The sequence below is a fragment of the Lonchura striata genome, chromosome 4A (genome assembly GCF_050655825.1).
Source record: "Lonchura striata isolate lonStrDom1 chromosome 4A, ASM5065582v1, whole genome shotgun sequence".
Classification (NCBI taxonomy): domain Eukaryota; kingdom Metazoa; phylum Chordata; class Aves; order Passeriformes; family Estrildidae; genus Lonchura; species Lonchura striata.
In genome coordinates this window covers 1,088,398-1,109,485 of record NC_140742.1, presented here as the reverse complement: position 1 = coordinate 1,109,485, position 21,088 = coordinate 1,088,398, and the positions used below count along the sequence as shown (strand labels likewise).

General features: G+C 50.5%; 1 protein-coding gene across 1 annotated transcript in view; it reads right to left on the bottom strand.

The window, feature by feature from the left end:
• Positions 1-21,088, bottom strand: part of PCDH19 (protocadherin 19) — a 58,401-nt gene that overhangs the window by 23,633 nt on the left and 13,680 nt on the right. Inside the window, exons 3-4 of the mRNA XM_021528487.4 lie at positions 6,777-6,835; positions 3,212-3,381 (exon numbers count right to left, since the gene is read on the bottom strand). Coding sequence (XP_021384162.3) covers positions 3,212-3,381; positions 6,777-6,835 — 229 coding nt within the window. The remainder of the gene's footprint in view (positions 1-3,211; positions 3,382-6,776; positions 6,836-21,088) is intronic.

The window sequence follows — 21,088 nt, the reverse complement described above, 5'->3', positions numbered from 1 at the left end:
ACAAGCCAAACCTGCACAAATACTATGATTGGAAGAGGGCAAGGGGATTTAAAGAAAAAAGTACCAGTATGAGGAAAACCAAGGCAGGAATAACTACCTGAATCACAAAACAGAGTATCCAGCCTCAAAGATGCTAATTCAGGTCCTGAGGGATCTAATCAGCCTCTTTGTTGAAATAAAGATAAAACTTTTTGACAGCAAACGCTTTCTGATAAAATGGAATTTTCAATTACCCTGTGAACATCTGGCCTGCGCTGCCATTTCCAGGGAAAACCACCACCACAGTCTGCAGTGATGGGAAACATTCCACACCGAGCTCTGTTGGGAGGAGCAGGTGCCAGGAGCTTCCAGCCCCACGGCAGAGTCCTCCAGTGCCTCACCCACGCCTCTGTCCCTGCCCAGCACCACGCTGCAGCAAATCCTGGAAACCAGGGCTGCCTCCAGAGCTGCACTCTGAGCCACAGGCACACCGGGGGACGGAGAAAATCCACCCCACCTTGCAGTGAAACAGGCCAAGGCACAAAGGGGACCCCAGAATTTAATCCCATCCTCCAGCAGACTCCTCCAGCCATCCCAAAACATCACGGAGATCCAGCAGCTGCTTGAAAACACCCCTCTCCCAAAGAAATCTGGAGGTTCAGCTGAGGACTCCTCAGGAAGAGAGTACCTATAAACCTCCAGCAGCACTTAGCACCTCCACAAATAAACAAACAATCACAGGCAGCCAGGCAATCGCTGAAGGTGGAACAGCACCAGTGCCCGCCTTCCTCTGCATCCCATTTGGTGTCAATTAGCAAGGGAAGGAAAACAATCCCGGGCTATAATGAACTCCAAATTGGGCACATATTAGGGCAATTAAAGCCATCTTTTCATCAGATGAATTTATAACCAATAATTAAGATCCTGAGGTAAAGAGGGACTGGGCAGAAGTCCTGCTCCCAAAATACGCAACGTGGCTGAGCTCCAGGCAGTATTTCTGATGACCTGCTGCTACCCACTAAAGCTCAACACTCTCCACGCTATGGTTTGCCATTTCTCTGTAAATCTAGGTCATTTCCAAAGGAGGAGAAAAGGCTCCTGCCAGCAGGAGCAGCTGGTGTCACTCCCACCCAAGAGTGGTCCCAGGAAAGTGAAACACCAGCCGCTCCCTGGGGCTCCCACGCCCAAGTACTCACCACTGGTGCCACTGGCTTAAGAAGACAAAGGAGCTTGGATCCATGCAAGCCCACCTCCCTCGGAAGGAAATGCAGCATCTCAGGAGGCAAAGGCTAGCCTGACAGGTCCATACTGACCACCCGGAGCCACCACAGAGGGATCATCCTCTCCCACCCATCTACAAGGATTTCTGCCAGCTCTGGGGCTCCGGGTGTCGGGGTGACCTGAGAATGTCACCCTGAGCTCTTCCACACGAGACAGTGGGGTTCCTGCAGGCCAAGAGAGCTGACTGCAGCACACCTGCCTGCAGGCACAGCTGGATGTCAGTGCAGCACTACCAGGCTGCTTTCCTCCCAAAAATAAACCACACCCAGGAGCACCAACGCCCTGCGCCATTGCAGGACCAGGACACAGACAGCTTGCCTTCAGAAGTTGCCTTCTGGAAACACACCTCATTTTTGGGGTGTGTTTTACATGCAGCAAGGAGTCCATGCTACAGTGGACTGAACCATATTTACCTCCATCTGACTCCTCTGATGAGCTCTGCTTCCAACTCAGCCTCTTTAACTTATTTGCATTGTTATCAGAGCCAGCACGCAGACTTATCAGAAATGTAATCCCTGTAAAACCCTATCTGCAGCCCACTGAGATTGGGTTTTTCGCTGAAGAAATGTGACAAAAAATTAACAGATGTTGCTCAGACCATTCACCAGGATGGGAATCAATTATGAACATTTTTGCTTCTAAAGTCATCCCTTACTACAAATGCATCTTAGGAAACCCTCTCCTGATCGAACTGAAAAAGCATTTCTTTGTAATAGGAGAATAATAAATGATAGCTATCAGCCTGCATTCTCTGACACGGTGCTGGTCCGCAGAGAATTAAACTGCCACTGTACAGTTATATAAATGTTTAATTTTTTTCATCTTTGGCCACAGTAGGGTTGTCTGGAAATACATTATCGCTGCAGATGCCATCCCTCTCCAATTAGTGCGGCTGGCAGCGTGGAATGTGTAGGTGACCTCTGTGTTCCCCTCCTCGTGGAGTCTTACAGGGTTAACTATGGCCATTTAACAGACTCTATCGAGAATTAATACAGGGATCAGATTCTCTCCAGAAAAATCCCACACTCGGTGGCGCAGATGGCAAGAACTCTCTCTCTCCCGTTTGACTCTTTTATGACAGCAAAACAAAGGCTTTTAATGATGTTTACCATGAATTGAATTAAACAGCTGAAGACCAGCTCATAATCACAGCATTTTGTTTTCATATCCTTAAGTCTTTTAGCAGTGGGGCTTCCAGTTGAGCCTCAGCTACAGCTTATCTCAAGATATAGCCAAGTGCCCCGAGGCTCCCCCGCGCCGGAGCAGCAAACCACACTCAGGCTCCTTAATTGAAAAAGACAGGGTGTTTGCATAGGATGTTTGCATCCCTCAGACATTCAAAGCGACATTTATGCCCAAGTACAGCCACACTTGGGCTCAGCTGAACTCCTCTGACTTCCTTCCTCTGGCTAAGAGCAGCCTGATTTCAGAGCAGGACTTCATCCCTGCACACGGGGATGGTAAGAGCTGAAAGCTGCCACCTATGCAGGTGAAAAGATGCAAACCCTCGCCCACTGGGCTGAGCTAGTCCCTGGTGGGATGGCTGGCTAATTGCCCACATGCTCTGCTGGCCTTTGGGAAAGCTGCTGAGCGAGCTGCGGAGCTGGGACGGGAGCGCTGGGAAGGGCACACACACCACGGTGCTGCGGAGGGGAGGCGGGCAGGGCCCAGCCCTGGGCACAGCACCTCCAATTCCTGCCCTAATCCCTGCTCCAGCGCTCCCTCATGTCAGGCACGTGCTCAGGGCCTTGGGTTTTCTGCCTGTGAGCAGAGGACAACCCCAACCGCTGGCTTACCTGACGGGCATGGCGTGAAGATTAATTTACATCGACCCCACTCTGATGAGGACGGCGCTATCCCCAGCAAGCATGGGCACCCTCGCTGCACACCCCCGGGGCAGCCCCAGGGCACGAGGGGGCAGCGGGCACCCCCGGGCACAGCGGTGTCTCACCTGGCTCTGGGCCCTGGGAGCCCATGGAGGGCACGCTGGTGTTGAGCACGTCGTTGACGGCCGTGTCGCAGTAGAGGCCCCGCTGCACGTCGTGCTCGCTGTCCGTCTGGTCACTCTCCTCGTGCCCGCTGTCCTTCAGACTGTTCCCCTCCAAGTCCTTGAACGTGGAGCTGCTGGGGAAACACAGCTGTCACTTGCTGGGTGCGACGAGGTGGCCCCTGACACCCCACAGCGGGGACAGGAGGTCCCTGCCCTCCACGGCACCCATGACATGGCCAGGCACGGAGAGCTGGGGCAGGGACAGCACCCATGACATGGAGAGCTGGGGCAGGGACAGCACCCAGTGACATGTCCAAGCATGGAGAGCTGGGGCAGGGACGCTGGGGGACACTCCCTGACTGGCACCTCTGCACCCCAAAACACAGCCTCCAGCCTGCACCACCCCGCAGGCTGCTCCTGCCCCTGCCTCTGGTGTCAGCCTGTGGGTACCCTCAGGCTGCCCTGGGTCTGACAGAAGCTCAGAGTGAAGCAGGAGTTGAAATAAAATTTTAAAAATATACATTAAATGAGCTGTTTCTACAACTTGGCTCTCCCAAGTTGCACTACCTCATACTGAAGTCACACAAGATCTAAACCCCATTTTTTTAGGTTTTAAGCCAAATCCTAATCACTTCAAGCTTAAAAACAAAAGTCTTCCTGGAAACAGGAATGTCTTAATCATGATGATGCATTCTTATTTTTAAAAATAAACCAGTGATTCAGGGTCCAAGTTCACGCAGCTTTAAGGAAATCCGATCCACAGTCAAACATCCTGACAGCCTCTGCAACCACAGCCACTGCTGGGAGGACCAAGGACTGAGCTGCTCCCAGATTTCCCCCAGGGGCTGAGCAGCCCCAAGACCCCCAGGAATGCAGCCCCCAGGCCAGAGGGATGGAGGAAGGGCAGCTCCTATGAAAACAGGCTGAGAGAGCTGGGATTGCTCATCCTGGACGCTCTTGGAAGACCTTAGAGTCCCTTCCAGTTCCTAAATGGGACTTATAAAAAAGGAGTAACATTTTACATGGGCAAATAGTGATGGGACATACAAAAAAGAGAGAGAGTGACTTTTTACACAGGCAGATAGTGACAGGACAAGGAGGAATGGTTTTAAACTGGAAGAAAAAAGGTGATATTTAGATATTAGAAAGAAATTCTTCCTTGTAAGGGTCAGCAGTCCTGGCACAGAGTGCCCAGGGAAGCCATGGCCGCCCCTGGATCCCTGGCAGTGCCCAAGGCCAGGTTGGATGGGGCTGGGAGCAGCCTGGGCCAGTGGAAGATGTCCCTGCCATGGCAGGGGGCTGGAACTGGGTCATCTTTTAAGGTCCCAACCATTCTGTGACCATGAAGAGCTGCATTTCTGGCTGCATTTGGGACCCCAACACCCTGAGAGGGGCCATGCCCCAGGACGCAGGGACACCCTGAGACCACCTGCCCCAGGTGGCACAGCCATCGGGGTGTCCTGGGGACACCCACCCTGTGCTCCTCCCACGCCCAGCCGTGGCACAGGAAAACTGCACTGTTGGGAGGATCCACCTGCAAACTTCCTCCCTGGCTGCTTTGGTGTGAAACGTCAGCGAGAGACGCGGCCTGGGCTTCAAAGCCCCAAAGAGCTGGAGATTTTCATTACTTTGAAAAGCCCTTTTGTGTCTCCACGGAAACCAAGCAGACCACCTACCATCTAATGCTCTGCAAAAGCACACGAGAGGGGAGCTCTGAAATACATATAAATTGGTAAACCTTCAAACATTACCTTTTAAATAAAGATGTCCCTATTGAAGCCGCTGGCTTTGATTCCAGGTGACATCAAAGATTTTTAAGTTAAGAAAGCACTACAAATCTCCAATTCATTTGTGTGAGTGTAGATCAGCGAGAGAGGCAGGCAGACAACACAGGAAAAGTACAAATAGATTAATTAAGTGCTGGATTTGAGAAGATTCACTCACCAAAGATAGCAGGGCTACAACATCTTCATAAAGGCAAAGGATGAAAATGATGCCACAGTATGTTACAGAAAATATGTTTTGTTCTCAGATGTCTGCACAGCATTCCTGGCACCCGTTGTACTTAAGATACAAGACAAAGGCAGAAAGCAGGGGAACTGCTGTCCTACACGGAGCTGCTGCTCGTAATGCACAGGCAAGCCGTGTTGCACGGCATTTATCTGGCCTGCAGTCAGCCAGGCCGTAATGCAGCAGCCACACGGCGTGTTTCCACGGCTGACACTTCCCTAAAGGATGGGCAGGGCTGGGGGAACGGCGGCAGCAGCATTTCCCAAACAATGCAGCTCGGAGTGAGCCCCGCTGCGGCGGGCGCGAGCGCCGTTTGCCTTCATCTCAGGTGGGAACGAGGAAAGATTAATAGATTTGGGCTTTTTTCATGTGCCTGAAGACTCTCTGGCGAGGAGCAGCGTGGCACAGGCCAGCCGACTCTCACAGTCACATTAACATGGTTAAACACCACGAGGCACGCAGGCAAATACCCCTGCCCTCCGCCAGCTGAACTGCTCCAGCTCCTGCGCTGCTCGGGCTTCTAAGATGTAAACAAACGGGACCTCAGCCAGGCAGATAATTGGATATTTTTACTGCTCAGACCAGATCTCAGCAGTTCAGGGCCAGCTTCTGCTCTCTGTAAAACCCTCGGTTCGGTGATGGCTTCTGCAGAGTCACGGAGCACAGCTGGGCAGGGGCAGGGGCATGGCTGGCTCCCCACACACCTTGGCCAGGCCCTGGGGAGAGGAAGGAGCTGCTGGCCCCATGCTGCAGCCTGCTCCTGTGCAGGGAGCTGGCCCTGCAGCCCTGCAGCCCTGCAGCCCTGCAGCCCAGGGGGACATTGGCCAGGCTGTGCCAGTGCCCGTCCCTCCAAGCCCAGCCTCCTGCCCTGGGCCGTGCTCACCTCCGGGTTAACGCAGCCCAGCAGGGCTCAGCTGGGCAACCCCAGTGTGAAAACCCCAGAGACAAATCCTCAGCACTGCCAGGCTCTGAGGACAGCACGATTTCACCCAAAGGGTAAGTGCCAGGCTGCAGCTGAACTGCTTGTTTCCTTCTACACATGGAAAAGGATCAGCCCAGCCAAGTGCTGCTTGCCCTGGTATTCAAACTAAAACAGTGAGCTAGAACCATGAGCTGCATCCAACCCAATTACCTGCCCCAAACAACTTGTGGGCTTTTTTTAATTTTCCCTGCCTCACATGGCAGGGACATCTCACCACCCTAATCTATCCTTTTATTCCTGTGCATTCAAATGGAATAAACTCTCAGAATTTGAAAGTTGTCAGGGTAACAGCACTCCACCTCACTTACTGCACCTTCCCAGCATGAAGAAGCCAAAGAGAAGGAAAAAAAGATTTCCTTTACTGCAAACCACAAGCAATGGGACTTAATGGGAAGTAAGTTTAAAAATCAAATGATTACTCTTAAAAAGTTTTGCATATTAAAATGAGCAAGTAGTATATAAGGCAGTATGAAAGAACATTAAACCCTTGGGACTTGGCTGGGCAAAGCAAGCCCCTCAAGCAAGCCTACGTACCTTTTTATTAAATGAGCTCTGCTGTTCACGTAGTTGGAATCAAAGGAGTAGTTTTCAGTCTGGAAGGAGGAAAAGAAAACGGAGATGGTTACAAGTCTGATTTCTCCATGACTGGGGAGAGCCAGGTTTGCAGGGCCAGCATGAAACCTTTCGAGAGGGAAGAAGCATCCCTGTGACAGGACAGAGACAGGCATGGAAAACTCCAGTACCTGTCAGTCTTTCCATCAACTTCCACCAAAAAAAAAAGGCTGGCTGGTGACCACAGAACAATTTGCAGAGAAGAAACAATGTGACTATGCTCTGTTACAAAACTAATTGCTTTTAATTCCCTGATGGACTCAGTTCTGTGAGTGTCAATTTGACTGAAAGTTCAAAAGGTATTTTTCTTATTAGTGTATAATTAACATGTTAAAATATTTATTGCATAGATATGTAAATGCCAGCAAGGTAATCCCCTGCCAGAGAATTTAATGCAGGCACTTTTCTTTGTTTTACATCATTTCATTTGCAGAGACAGTGGGCTCTGTTATTAATAAAAAAGCAAACAATGGGTGGCATGCTTAAAAGTTAGAGGGAAGTAAAAGAAGGGAAGAAAAGCCAAAGGAATTGTTACTGGCAAGCAAAACCCACTAACTCGTTCTGCTCTTGAAAGGCAGTCTTTTAACCTCAGATTACACAGCCCCGGGGCTCTGGTGCTAGCAGCAGGTAAGGAGCCAAAAAGAGCAACCAGAAAGGTAGGGGAGGGAGCAGAGGGAAAGCCATGGTGGGAGCCATCAGAGGGATGTGGTGGGACCTGGTGGTGGGACCTGTTGGTGGGACCTGGTGGGAGCTGGTGGTGGGAGCTGGTGGGAGCTGATGGTGGGATGCAGTGGTGGGTGCATGACAGGATGTGATGGGAAATGCACAGTGAACCACAGTGCTGGAACATGGTGGGATCTGCACAGCCTAGCCAGGATCCTTCCTGCACTTCAGGGACCCCTGAGGATGCAGGATCTTGTACAAGTCAGGCACTCCAGTCCACCCGTCCACCCAGCCCAAGTCCCCCCAGACCCGCAGGGATCCCACCCGGGCTCCCACCAGCACCAGCCCTGGCCCTGGGGTGCTCCTTGCCTCCTGAGCAGCAGCAGGAGCAGGCTGTGCTCTGCTCAAGGACAACAGCAGCATCCTCCCAGGACAGAACAGGAACGTCCACCTGCCCCAGCCTGTCCTGCCTTCTGGCTGCCACGCTCCTCCTCACCTCAGCCCCGTGGCTGCTCTCCTCCCCAAAGAGCCGCTCTGGGAGACTCTGGCCTGTTTTTATGGCAATTATGAACATGGTAAAAATAAATGCATGCATCTTTAATGTCTCAATAAATAAAGGAAAGCAGAGTCTGCTGCTAACGTAATCACAATGGCAGGATGCAGGGAGTGGGGCCACTGCAGCAGAGCCCAGTGTGAAATCCAATCGTACCCCAGCAGAGGTTACACGGCTCTGCCCAGGTAATAAAGCAGAGGCAGCCTGGGTTAAGTGTAACCTTTTCTGAAATACAGCACAGTATCTAATTTACCAAACAGGAACCTCCCAGAGAGAAAGAGGCGAGGAGCAGCGAGCCGGGGGAGTTGGCCTAGCACTCAGCACAGCTCCGTTATTACTTTCACACAGTAATTACTGCTGGAGACTCGCGCTGGAGATTTACTGCACAACTCCTGGTCCCTGCAGCTCCTGCACCCGTGGTCCTGCCGGATGCCTTTGGTGCCAAGAGCTCAGGAGCAGGCAGACACAGGTATTTCCAAAGCACACAACACCCAGAACCTGAACAGCACAGAAAACACCTGAGCCTGGGTTTGCCCATCAGTCCTGGTGCTGTCATCCCAAAGGGGTGGCTGCCACCCCACAGCATCCCCCCGAGCAGCCCCACAGCAGCCCCCAGCTGAGCTGAGAGCAGCCAAGCAACGCAGGGCAGAAGGGATGGGAGCCAGCTTTGGCACAGTCCTCACAGGGTGGGGAGCCCCTCCTGCCACCCAGCACCTGCAGAAGTGGGAACAGCTCCACAGGAGCCTCAGCTGGCTCCATCCCTGCATCCCCAGCCCCACCACCGTGCCCAGCAGCAGGGAGACCCCCTGCACCACCACTGCCTCCATCACCTGCACCCTCGTGTGTGCACAGCTCAGCCCTGGGAAAGCCAGGACAGAACAGCTGGGTCAGAGAATGCAGACACCAAATTTCAATATGTGCAGGTACACGGAAGAGATTTAAACACTCCAAGCATGGACACTGCCTCTCCAAGGCTTCAGGGGCCAAGGAATACCCAAGGTCATCCACAGGGAAAGTCTGATCACTGCCACCAAAATCCCACAGGCTGAGGAGACACCACACATGCTGCCATCAAACTGCCACAGCCCAGATACAGACCTGGCACTAAATTCCCCTCAGACCAACATCCCTGGGAGCTTTGATATTGATTTCAAACCAAAAACAAAGCCCATATCCTGGCTCAACTCGTTCACTGACAAGCAAATTTCTGTTCAATGGGCTGCAGGAATGTCCTTCCCGTGTACTCCCTGCTGTGTGTTCCACGTGTCCCCTCCTCAGGATGCTCTGCACCACTGATAAAACCCCGACATCCACACGGAACAAGGGGCTCCTGAGAAGTAGGACACAGCATCCGTTCCCAGGCGTGGAACTCCCCCACCACTGGACACTGCACAAGTAATGATAATTACTTCCAGACTTCAGGCAAAGCAAGGAGTGACATGGCCACAAGGATGGGAAATCCTCTTCCCTGGGTCTGCACCCTCAGAGGCGAGAGCTGCCTGTGCTGCCCACGCTGGCACAAGGGTGGGCTGTCCATCCTTCCCACACCAGCATGCTCCTTCCAGCCCAGTTTCTTTCCTTAGCCATGGGATTGTCTTTCAAGGTTATCTCCATGCAGACTAGGGGATCAAAACCAGAAAAATAAAAAAGAAATGAGATTTTTCATGGAGAAAGGTTGCTTTACAGCTTGCATTATTCAATCAAAGTTCACTTGATTTAATTCTAGTTCATCCCGCAAGGTGCAACCACTTACAAACAGAGGCAAAATGATGGGAAAGGAGAGCATCTTCAACATGTCAACATTTTAATTGGGAAAGGATCCGCTCCCTCTCTTAATGAGACCCAAAGAACAAAGTCAAAGCACAAAAAAGAGGGAAAAGGTAAGGCTGGCTGGCACCGATGAAAGCGTGCTCTTCATCAAGTGCATCCCTGAGAGGCTGGCCCTCATCTTCTTCATTATTTTGGCAGAAGCAAATGAACTGTCACTTTCTCACTAATCAGCGTCACTCCTGTGGAAATCAAAGGGGAGCCCAGCCCCAAGTCCAGCCTCTCCTTTCCATGCTCAGAGCCAGGCACAGCGAGGACCTCCCAAGCATGCTGCCAGCCCTTATCTCCTGCTCGCTGTAACTGAAGAAAGGATGCTCAACTTGTCGTGATCAGCCCCACAGCCTCTGTGCCATGAACAAACAATACACTCCAGACACTGGGAAATGCTGACAAACACCTTGCATGAAGTCTCTGGCCTCAGCCTGCGTTTCTCTTGGAGGAGAGAAACCCTGCTGTCCTCAGGGACAGGTTTGTCCTTGCTTTCCAAATGTTGGTGCCAGTGCCATGAAAAAGAGCCCTGGCTTGCCATACAGCTTACCAGTGCCTAATTTGGAAAAGGCTTTAACCGCTGCCTTAGCAACACAAATATAAATATAACAACAGCCACACTCCAAATCGAGCAATCAGGAAGGAAATATTAAACTTTTTTTTTTTGTTTATCCCCTAGCGGTTGCTTTTGGTTGATGACTGCCAATCCCATTAAATTAAAAAAAAATATGTACAAACATCAGTATAACTCTTCTTGACCTGGACATCGATGGAGTGACTTCCCCAACAGCAAAAGGTCTGTTAGCAACAGGGCACTGCTCTAACGACTGCTCACTCTCTGCCCTGAAAACAGAAATAAACCCTGGTGGAGCCAAAGGCGGTTTCAGGGGAGCTGATGGCAGTGCCAGCAGAAAGGGCAGGGGGCTGCAGCAGCTCCGGGCTCCCCCAGCACTGCCGAGCTGCAGAAGCACAGGATGCTGCCTGGGTCAGTGCCCAGGGTGGCAGGGACGTGTCCTGGGCCATGCCAGCAGGCTGGCAGCAGCACAGCCTGTCCCTGCAGCCTGCTCACCTCCGGGCAGACTCCTGGCACCTGGTTCTTTATCGCTCTTCCCTCTTTCCAGCAGTTTCGGATGTGGGTATTTTTCAGACCAAACTGCAGGGAGGTGAAAATCCAGCTCTCTCCGTGGCATGTGGATCCAGGCTCTCAACAAAGGTTCCTCCATCCACACATGGCCCCCAGCAATGTCCATGGCTGTTTGGAGCCCAAGTGACAGGTATCCATCCTTCTGCCAGCCTCTGCCTCAGAAGATGGCTCTAAAGCATCTCAACACAGGGGCTTTCCGCCCTTCTTCTCACTTCAGGGTGAAAACATTTCTATCTTTCCACAAATTATTGTAAACCTGCTGCAACCTCCTGCCAAAGCATGTAGGGACTCTTCACAAAATCAGCTTCATAAAAATGACACATTTAGCACCACTTTTTCAGGGTTATCCCTTGAGCCTTTTTTCTCCTACATGCCTTGTTAATAAAGCTTGCATGTCACCCTTTATTATTAAAAAACAAAGCGGACCTTTCTCCAAGGCAGCAATGTGCATCTCTCCTTTTGGGTTTCACAAAATCTTCCAGAAACACGCGACGGCTCCTCATCCTCTGCATCAAGCTCCACTTCTCCACTTGGAGCACCAGTCTCCTGACCTTCCCTCTGTGCTGCAGGCATCACTGGGGACCACAGAAATGGCAAATCGCTCCCAAAAGTCCACTGGGCCTCCCTGGTGGGAAGGGTAGGGCTTGTAAGACCACTTCTCCTGGTCCTTCTGCATCCTCAGTCCTGTTCTCCATGGGCCACTCAATCACAGGCTCCAGAATCTGCAACAGAACTGATGCTGCCTGTTAGGAGATCTCACCAGCATTTAATTCTTATGGTTTGAATTACACTGTGGGTGATACAGAATTCATGCAAATTAAATAAGAACGCTCCAGCTGCACTTGGGAAACAGTGAAAATTTCAAAGTAGGGACCAGGTCAAATGAAGTACGCATCAGCAATGAGGGAAAGTCATTATCATTTAGCAAGCTGCTTATTTAGCCCGTGGGAAATAAGGAATGGGTCTGAGACTCCTTCCCGTGGGGAGCAGGCACAGTGGGAAGCCCCAAGGAGCACGGGAAGCGAGTCCACAGCCCGAGAGCAGCAGCCAGGCTGGTGCTGCTGCTGGTGCTGGTGCTCTCCCAGCAGGGACACGGCTGCTCTGCCTCCCCCTGCACAGGGCAGGGGCTGGACCCAGCTCCGGGCTGGGAGCGATCCCAAGGGACGTCAGGAGAGATTCCCCCGTTGTGTGGGATGGCTCGGAACCAGCCCTGTGCCACTGGCCCTGCTCTGCCCAAATTAACCCTGTGCTACTGGCCCTGCTCTGCCCAAATTAACCCTGTGCTACTGGCCCTCCTCTGCCCCCATTAGCCCTGTGCCACTGGCCCTGCTCTGTCCTGCACAGAGAGAAATGAAAGAGAAAACAATTTCTATTTCTGCTCCTTGTTTTTCTTATGTAGAATGTGTTTGGAGAATTGTTTCCCTGGGGTGATTGGTTGGATTCTGGTGAGGCTTGTTTGAGCCTGGTGGCCAGTCCAACCCACCTGGGGCTGGGCTCTCAGAGAGGGTCATGAATTGAGTTAGAGATATAGAGTTTGAGAAAGTAGTATGTAGTTTTTGTATCTTCCTTTATATAGTATATTAATGTATTTTAGCATTGTTATACTAAAGAAATAATTCAGCCTTCTGAATTGAGTCAGACATTGCCATTTCTTGCCATTGGGTTTGCCTGCATTACAACAGGAGCTGACCTCTGGCATGTCCCTCTGCAGTCACCTCCCCACACCCAGCTCGCTGACAGAGCCTCTCCTACAGGAGGCTGCAAACTGTGAACTACCAACGGAGCGTCTCTGCAAAAGTAAGTGCATTTAGCATCTGATATTGATGTTTTATAATTAGATGTAATACAGCAGATCATTTTCCTGCACTTGATCAATGAAACCAGGGTTGGGTTTGGGGTTAGGCAGTTTTGCAGACTCTGATTGCTGCCCAAACCTACTGGAGCAGTGCCTTGCTCGCTTCAGCAGGAACGAGCAGAGACGAGGATGTGCAAACACAGCATCCATTTAGATTTACTATCCCTGAAATATAAACAGAATATTTATTTCTGGCCTTTTAAGTAGTAATTCCAAATTTAATGAGGTACAATGAACATTCCTCAGAGCCAGACTCTATGGCTACTTAACACCACCAAGCCTCTAATTACTACTGCAGCTTAAATAAAGGGCATTCCGTTATGATAGACATTATTAAACACTAAAGGAACTGAGTCCAGCCTCCATTTTCTCTTGATGAAATAAAAAGCATTGCAGAGAAATCACTGGGAGAGTTCATCCTTTAGCATCACTCCTCTCATCAGACTAAGCAGCAGCATCAAGCCAGACTGTATCACAGTGCAAGCATCCCACTAATCCACACTGAACCCCTGTCCCCTCCCCAAATAAATACAGGCTTTGTCATTTTTTGTTTGGAAATGGATGGGAGGCAAGAGAAAAGCTGCTGCTGAGATGTGATTTTGAAAAAGAGGTATAGGATTAAAAACCCAGATTGAATCCAGGAGCAGCAACACATAACAAAGCCAAAATTACACCCCACAAAGCCACAAATAGTGTCACCCAGTTAGATTTGTCAGCAGATTATCAATCTACAGTATGGTTACAAGAGCAAAAATGCAATCCCAAAACACCTGCCTTACATTCACATCTATAACCCCAAAGCTTTTTGGGGGGCACGGCACAGGGGTCCTCCATTGGGACCCTCACAGCAGATACCTGCTGGCACCACTCCTCAAAATCCATTGAAAAGCAAAATACTGACCCAAAAGTGGGCAGGCTCTCTAGAGAGGAGCACACAGACACCTTCTCACATGGGCCAAGAGCAGCCAGGAGGCTGGTGATGCTCTGGCACCCACCCAGTGCTCCACCCCTGGCTGGTGAGGAGGGATTTGGGGGCAGCAGGGGCAATGCCCCCCTCCCATGTGCCCACTGATGGGCAGGGGGCTCAGCTTGCCAGCCCCCTGGGGCACAGCCTTGTGCACAGGGCCCCTGCCTCAGTGTGCCAAGGAAAACTCCCTACCAATATATACATATAACATATATAACATATATAATATGTATCTATATATATAAAACATATATAACATATATATATAAACATATAAATAACATACTCTATATATATATATAACATAAATAACAGCCAATAAACCCCATAGAAGGTTTCCCATCACCTGTAGCTGGGACTTTCAGATGTGTAATGGATCCACACATGCAGCTCCCAGCACAGACGACACCCTCCCTAAGCAGTGAGTGAAACAATCTGGATCTAATCAGCAGGCCCAGGGTGATGGGGCATGACTTAGAGATATGTTAAAAAACCTTTCAGAACTGTCCTTGCCCTGCCTCCTGCCATTAGGAATGAAAACAAATATAACAGAAGAACCTTTTTTTAAGTGTTCCCATCTCTAGGGCTAAATAAAACTCCCTGTCATTCACCTTCTGGAGTGGCAGGTCAGACCAATGCATTTTGTAGGGAGCAGGAGAAATCACAGTTCTGTCGCTGCAAAAAGAAGAAGGAAAAAAAAAGGAAAAGGAAAATCCAAAACCCAAAAATCGTTGCAGCTGAGTTAAAAATAGGGAAGGTGTGAGATGCTGCTGCTGACGGGATGCCCGGGCTGCACCCCCGAGCAGGCACAAGCCCTGGGGCAGTCAGGGGCCACAGGGACCTTGGTCCTGCCCCGTTTTCCAGTGCAAACCCCATTTCTTCTGGCTTTTGGGCAAGCAGACAGAGCTTCCCAACCTCACACCCCCAGTCATCTTCCTCCCAGGGCTTCACCAGAGGCAGCTCTGGCCCCACGCTTGCCCCTGGCACACGGTCACGGGCATCCAGACCCACCCTGGAGTGGAACCCCTGCACCAGCAGCTCCTGCCTGGCTTCAGCTCAAATCCCCCCACACTGGCAGATAATCAAACCCAGACAAACTCTGTCCTGCTGTGCTCATGGTTTTATCATGCACACTGTTTATCTGGAATTGCATGGGAAGGCTTGCAATCAGGATAGCCTCAGGCAGCTCCCACTCGAAGCCTCGAGGGGATTTTGCTCACAACAAAACTCTTTATCAAAACCAGTTTTACCCTATTTTAATTTTTTTCCCCTCCTTTTGCAGGAAAACGCAGCTCTCCAGCCCACAAAATTACCCTGCAGCCATGAGACTGAATCTGAGCAGGACTGGCCTTCCTCCCACTGCCATGGGGAGTGGATGGCGAGCCTGGCTTTGCTCAGCCCAGCCCCTCTCAGAACCCACTGCCTCCCAAGGGTGCCACCAGCTCCAGCATCCCTGGGGACACCCTCTGCACAGCCCTTCCTCCCCTCTGAGCCAAGCCACCAGCTCTGGGGCAGCAGAAACTGAGGAATTCCAGCTACCAGGAGCCTGTGTTCTCCCAGAACAAACTGCAGGGAAATGAATGACAATGCAGCGCTCACCAGATATGGGGATCTGGGTGCTGGGTGCCCTTTTCCATCCCCACACTGCCCTTTCCCCTGCCCACAGCCACCCCACATTATTAACAGCCTGGTAAACACAGCCCGTTGGTTATTACAAAGATGCCAAAACCTTACTACTTCTTGTTCCTTCCAGTTAATGTACCATAGCCGAGGATAAATTGCTATTACAAGGAACTAAAAATAAAAATGTTTCAGAGGCCGTAATTGGCTTGTCTTGTTGGGCTTTTTAAGGAGCCAAAGTACCAGTTCCAGGCTATTAGCCCTAAGGTTGTAGGAGAATAGTATAAAATATTTCTTCATTAAAACCCTACCTTCTCCATAGAGGTGTTTTTCTTTAGGGTTTTTTTCCTGCTTTCCCTCTTTCTTTTTCTATTCCTCTTTTTTTTTTATTATTGTTATTTTCTTTTTAAAAGACATGCGTTATCAAATGAGCTTTAGTTAAAGGAGGGCTTCGAAAGCCCAGAGGTGATATAAATAGACAGAGCTCAGTGCAGCTGGAGAACCAGCCAGAGCCTTCACTCATCTATTCAGGTCATTTTTCTACAAAACTTACGTAATATTCCTCAGTTGCATCCATAATCTTGGGTCATTTTTAATAATCAGCACCAGATCATGCAGTCCTTGGGGAGACAGTGCTGTGTGCTGGAAAGCACCAGCCCGGTGCTGTGGGACAGACCACCACCACCACGGGCTGCGACCCACTACGAGACCCCCGAGGGTGCCCAGGGTTCTCCCTGAGATGGGGACTGTGTTTTTTTTCCCTTTTGGGGCTTTTGGATGCTATTTGGTTATTAAGAGCTTTAATTACCACCATTACTCAATATCAACAACCACGGCAATCATGGTTTTGTTTTTGGAGGGAGCCAAGAGTTGGGTTCCATGATGCCTGTGGGTCTCTTTCCACTCAGGATCTTCTGTGGTTCTGTGAGAACCAAATCCATTTATTCGGCAAATCCTCCTTTCAGAGGAAGCAGATGCTCTGCTGAGCGAGGACGTGGCGCTTTGGCACCTGCTGTCCTGACGACGGTGGTGACGATGCATCAGCAAAACAGCTCTAATTTATGGTCACAACTTTAAAATTGCCTTGAAGCCCTTGTGGAGCCTGCTGTGGCTGACAGGAGCACCTTGGGACTGCCCTCACCCCTCGCACGGAGCCGGGCATGGCAGAGACCTCTCTGAGACAACAGCTCGGTGCAGAACAGCATTACAATGAATAACGAAAATATCAGTAAGGATGATAATCAATTTCTTGGTAATATGGCCCAGGAGGGGAAGCACAGCAGAAAAATTACAGCAGAGCCTCTGACCCCCTGCTTTTTCTTAAAGACGAGGTTGGATGACACATTTCTTGATGAAACAACAACACAACAGATATTTACTACTTTTATTTTGTGATGTGAAGGCTGCTGCTAAAATTAAGACTATTTCTGCTAGGTGCAATTGCTATTTTTTGATAGTGTCTCAGCAATACCTTGTTAAAAAGGGCAAAACAACAGTTATTAATTACCCTAATTAACCCAATTCATAAGACACATTTGTGTGGCTGTCATGACAACTGCTTTGACTAACTTGCCAAGAATAGCTTAGCTGTCCATTCAAATAAATCCCTGATAATTACTAGTCTAGTTTACTGGGCTTCTGTGATAATAATAATTAGTGCTACTGTACAAAAGGTCACGCTAAACAGTTTATGAATGATGCATTTCGCATGGTGATTACATGAGTCACGCAGCAGCCAGCAAATGGACACAGCCCCATCTCCAGCATGGAGAGCTGGGATTCCATCCAGCTGTGGCTGCCCTGCCTGCAGCCAGCGTGGCAGGATGAGAGGGAGACACAAAACCCCCGTGAGCTGGGTTGGGCTAGGACAGCCACCAGCCTGCCTCCTCAACCACTGCAGCAGCCACTTGGCCACCACAGGAGAGGTCCTTGAACAGAGGCACAAAAAGCTTCCAAGCCCCACCTGTCACACGTTGGTGTCTCACCTCACCAGCTCATTTCCCTCCCTGACAAGGACAGAGCATCATGGATCACCTGTCTGGTTTTGGCACGCTTCCATGAGGTTCAGCATCAATGACAAAAGAGGGGCTCGATCACCAAAGGCAACGTGAGCTTGGGGTGGACAGTCCCAGCCCTCTGTGCCTTCACCTCTGCAGGAAGAAGCCCCCAAGCTGCAGTTTGGGTGTGTGCACGGGGAGCTGCAGCTGCAGCACACCCTGCAATCAGGGACTGTCCTGCAGTGCTGCTCACCCAGCACTGCTGCTCCTGAGGCTGCTGCTGGCTGCAGAAGGAGCCACCTCCTCCAGGACCTGCCTGGGCTCTGCTCTCATTTACCTTCACAACATCAAGCCCAGGCCAGCGAAATGCCATTTGAGTTTTGCTGAGGTTTATTGGTGAAAACAGATCTGTGAGATTCCCCCTGGCTACACAGAGGCAAGAGAGGATGGGACCACACTGCACCCACACTGAAAAATCCTGCAAAACCCCAGGGCAGAGGGCAGTGGAGCAGGGACATAGCCAGGACATCCACTTCTAATAGAGGACAGCTGCCAGCTCTGTGGAAATCTATGAAATCACTACATTTAGAATAAATTCTGATTAAATACCACATATGGTCCTTATTGTCCGTACCTCGTTACCTATCACGGAGGCATCTGCACATAAACAGGGTCTTAAGACCAAAGTACCTCTCTGCTAGAGGCCCCTCCTCCCTCACCCCACCTGAACTTGCAATTATTCTTATTTATTGATTGACTTTGAGGGAGCAGCAGGCGCCCGCCCCGAGCTGCCGAGCGCACAGGAGCGAGGGCTGCAGTCGTTACCAGGGCGAGCAATTGCCCTGTCACACATGGCAGCTTTTGGCTTCAGACTGGAGGCAGCAAGGCCAGCGGAACGCTTCAAACGTCGTCACAGTGTGAAAAGCGAGGATGTAGAAATGACACCTCCTTTCTCAACAAATCTGCTCCCCGAGCATCTCCCAGCTCCGGGAAGAATTCATCTCATTAAGGCTGAAGAGCCAACAGAGCCCTTGGAGGGGTGGCATGGGCTTGTGTCCTCTCTGCATGGCAAAAGAAGCACTGATGAGGAAGTTTTACATCTGGGGAAAGATGGATTTGAGGTCCCAGAAGGGTTTCAGCCGTGGATCCTGAGCCCAGGCTGCACGTCCTCCCCATTTGTAACCAAAAGTACATGCCAGGAGATGAGGTGCTTTTTTTTTATCAGAGCAAAAGGAGAAATTAGGGAAACCTGATGCCTGAGCAGAACACTCCCCAGTTTTCCCAAGTGAAGTTTGCAGCTCAGTTCAATATGTTAGTGCCTAATGAAGGTTTCCCCCATACTCTGCAGGGTACAATCATTCTCCTCCTAATGAGCAAGTGTTAATGGCATATTAATGCTGACAACAACTAGGTGCAGGGAACATGAGATGAACGTGTTCCAAAATTCATCTCTTTTTCCCCCCAAACAAAGGAGCCCACTGTGTGGCTGAGCAAGCCCCAGCCCGGCAGGAGCCTGTGGCTCCCACAGCAATGCCAGCTCTGGTCCAGGGGCAGCACAGGACACAGAGCCCAGATGGGACAGGCTCTGCTCTCTCACTGACCCAATCCCCAAAATTAACTGATGCCCAGGGAGAGTCTCAGCCCAAGAGTGGCACTGCCCCTAGGCACAGCCACGGCGGCTGGAAGGAAAGGAAGGAAGGAGAGGAAGGAGAGGAAGGAAAGGAAGGAAAAGAAGGGAAGGAAGGGAAGGAAGGAAGGAAAGGAAGGAAAGGAAGGAAAGAAGGAAAGGAAAAGAAAGAAAGGAAGGAAAGGAAGGAAAGGAAGGAAAGGAAGGAAAGGAAGGAAAGGAAGGAAAGGAAGGAAAGGAAGGAAAGGAAGGAAAGGAAGGAAAGGAAGGAAAGGAAGGAGGCAGAGGAAGGAAGGACACAGAGGAAGGAAGGAAGGAGGCAGAGGAAGCGCTCACAAACGCCTGAGAAGCGTTTCAGGGGCAGACAGGTTCGGGTGCTGTATCTGAGGCACAGCCCCGAGGATTTGCTCACTGAGTCGCTGGAGCTGGGTCCCTGCCAGAGCATCCAGCTGTGAATCTGAATATGAAAAGTCCAGCAGGGAGCAGGTGACAGAGGCGCGGGCTGGATCCAGCCCCATCCTGGTGCTGGCGTCCCAGCCCATCTGGGTTTGTCTCAGCAAGTTTACAAAAGCTCTCAGGCACGGAAAAGAACACACATAATGGGTGTTTTCCTGGTTTTTCATCTTCACTGGTGAAAACAGCTCTCAAAAGCCTGACAGCTCCCCAAAACCAGCACCAGTCTGCCCAGCACCAGGCACGGCAGGGAAGAGGAAGCCTAATCCCCTAACTGCCAAACTTCCACGTGCTCCCATCACTTACATTTACATTTCCAGATCGATAATCGATGCTGCAATCAATAACAGGGAATTTAGCTACATTATAAAAACAGTAAAATCAGCCAATACTGAGAAATGACTATTGAGTCTTGTGTTTTCTGTACTCACTTAGTCTAATAACGGTGAATGGTATTTTCCAAGTACATTATTCAGCAATAAAACCACCGAATTATTTGATCTCTTTCTAACCTTTATGATTCTAAGCACTCTTTTTGACCCAGATTGAATGAGGCAACATCTGCAGAGCCTTTCACAAAATTGTACTCAGTGTGCACTATTGTAGGTCTGCTGCCAAAGATAAATGTTATTATTTTAAAGCCATCATCCCTCTAATAGATGAGCAAACACACTGCATTAGCATAGCCTGCAGAGCTCCAGCACGGGTGAGAAAATGCCAGAGGGGTTTCGCTTAATGGAATTTTACATACCTGACTTAGGATGGGTTAATGCAATCCACCAACACAGGAATTTGAAAAGCTGCCCCGTGGCATACACCTGCCATTACAAACGGTGGAATAATCCAACAAGCTGCAGATCCCCGTGAGAAACACCAAGGGCTCCCACCCAGGCCTCAGCAGGGCGCTGAGATGAGGACCTCATCTACAGGTGGCTCTCCACCACCCCACTCTGAGCTCGGGTTCATCACTGACCTGCCTGTCCTGGATGTGGGTGGACAGTGCTGTGTTACCTGTGGCTGCTCAGCTCCCATCAGGGGTGCAGAAGTGCAATACCTGCCACACACCTGCCTGCTGCAGCATCAGCTGCGCCCCAGCCTTCCCCAGGCTAGGAGAATTCACTGTAATTCCATGTTGAACACGGAGACACTGCAAGGCTCAGCACAAATCACTTATCCAGCTGACATAAGCCATTACTTCACTCCCAATTTAGACAAGGAGCTAGAGGGAGACGCCGAAGCAGAGATGTGCTTCTTCCCCAGCAAACCCTCCAACAGGTGCCACAGATGGGCTCTGCCCCAGCAGGAACAGTGAAACTGGGAGCTGCCAGCAGCCCCAGTGTCCCTCTGCTGAGCCCTGGGTGATGCTCTCCTGGGGACAGAGGGGACTGAACTGAGGGGTGCCCAGGGGACAGGTCCCAGCACAGCCCTGCCAGGACAGCGCTGCCTGCAGAGCACCCCACCCATCACCAATTCAGAGCACGCTCTAATTTGAATTATAATTACACTTATAAGTACACAGATTACAACTATTTATACTACA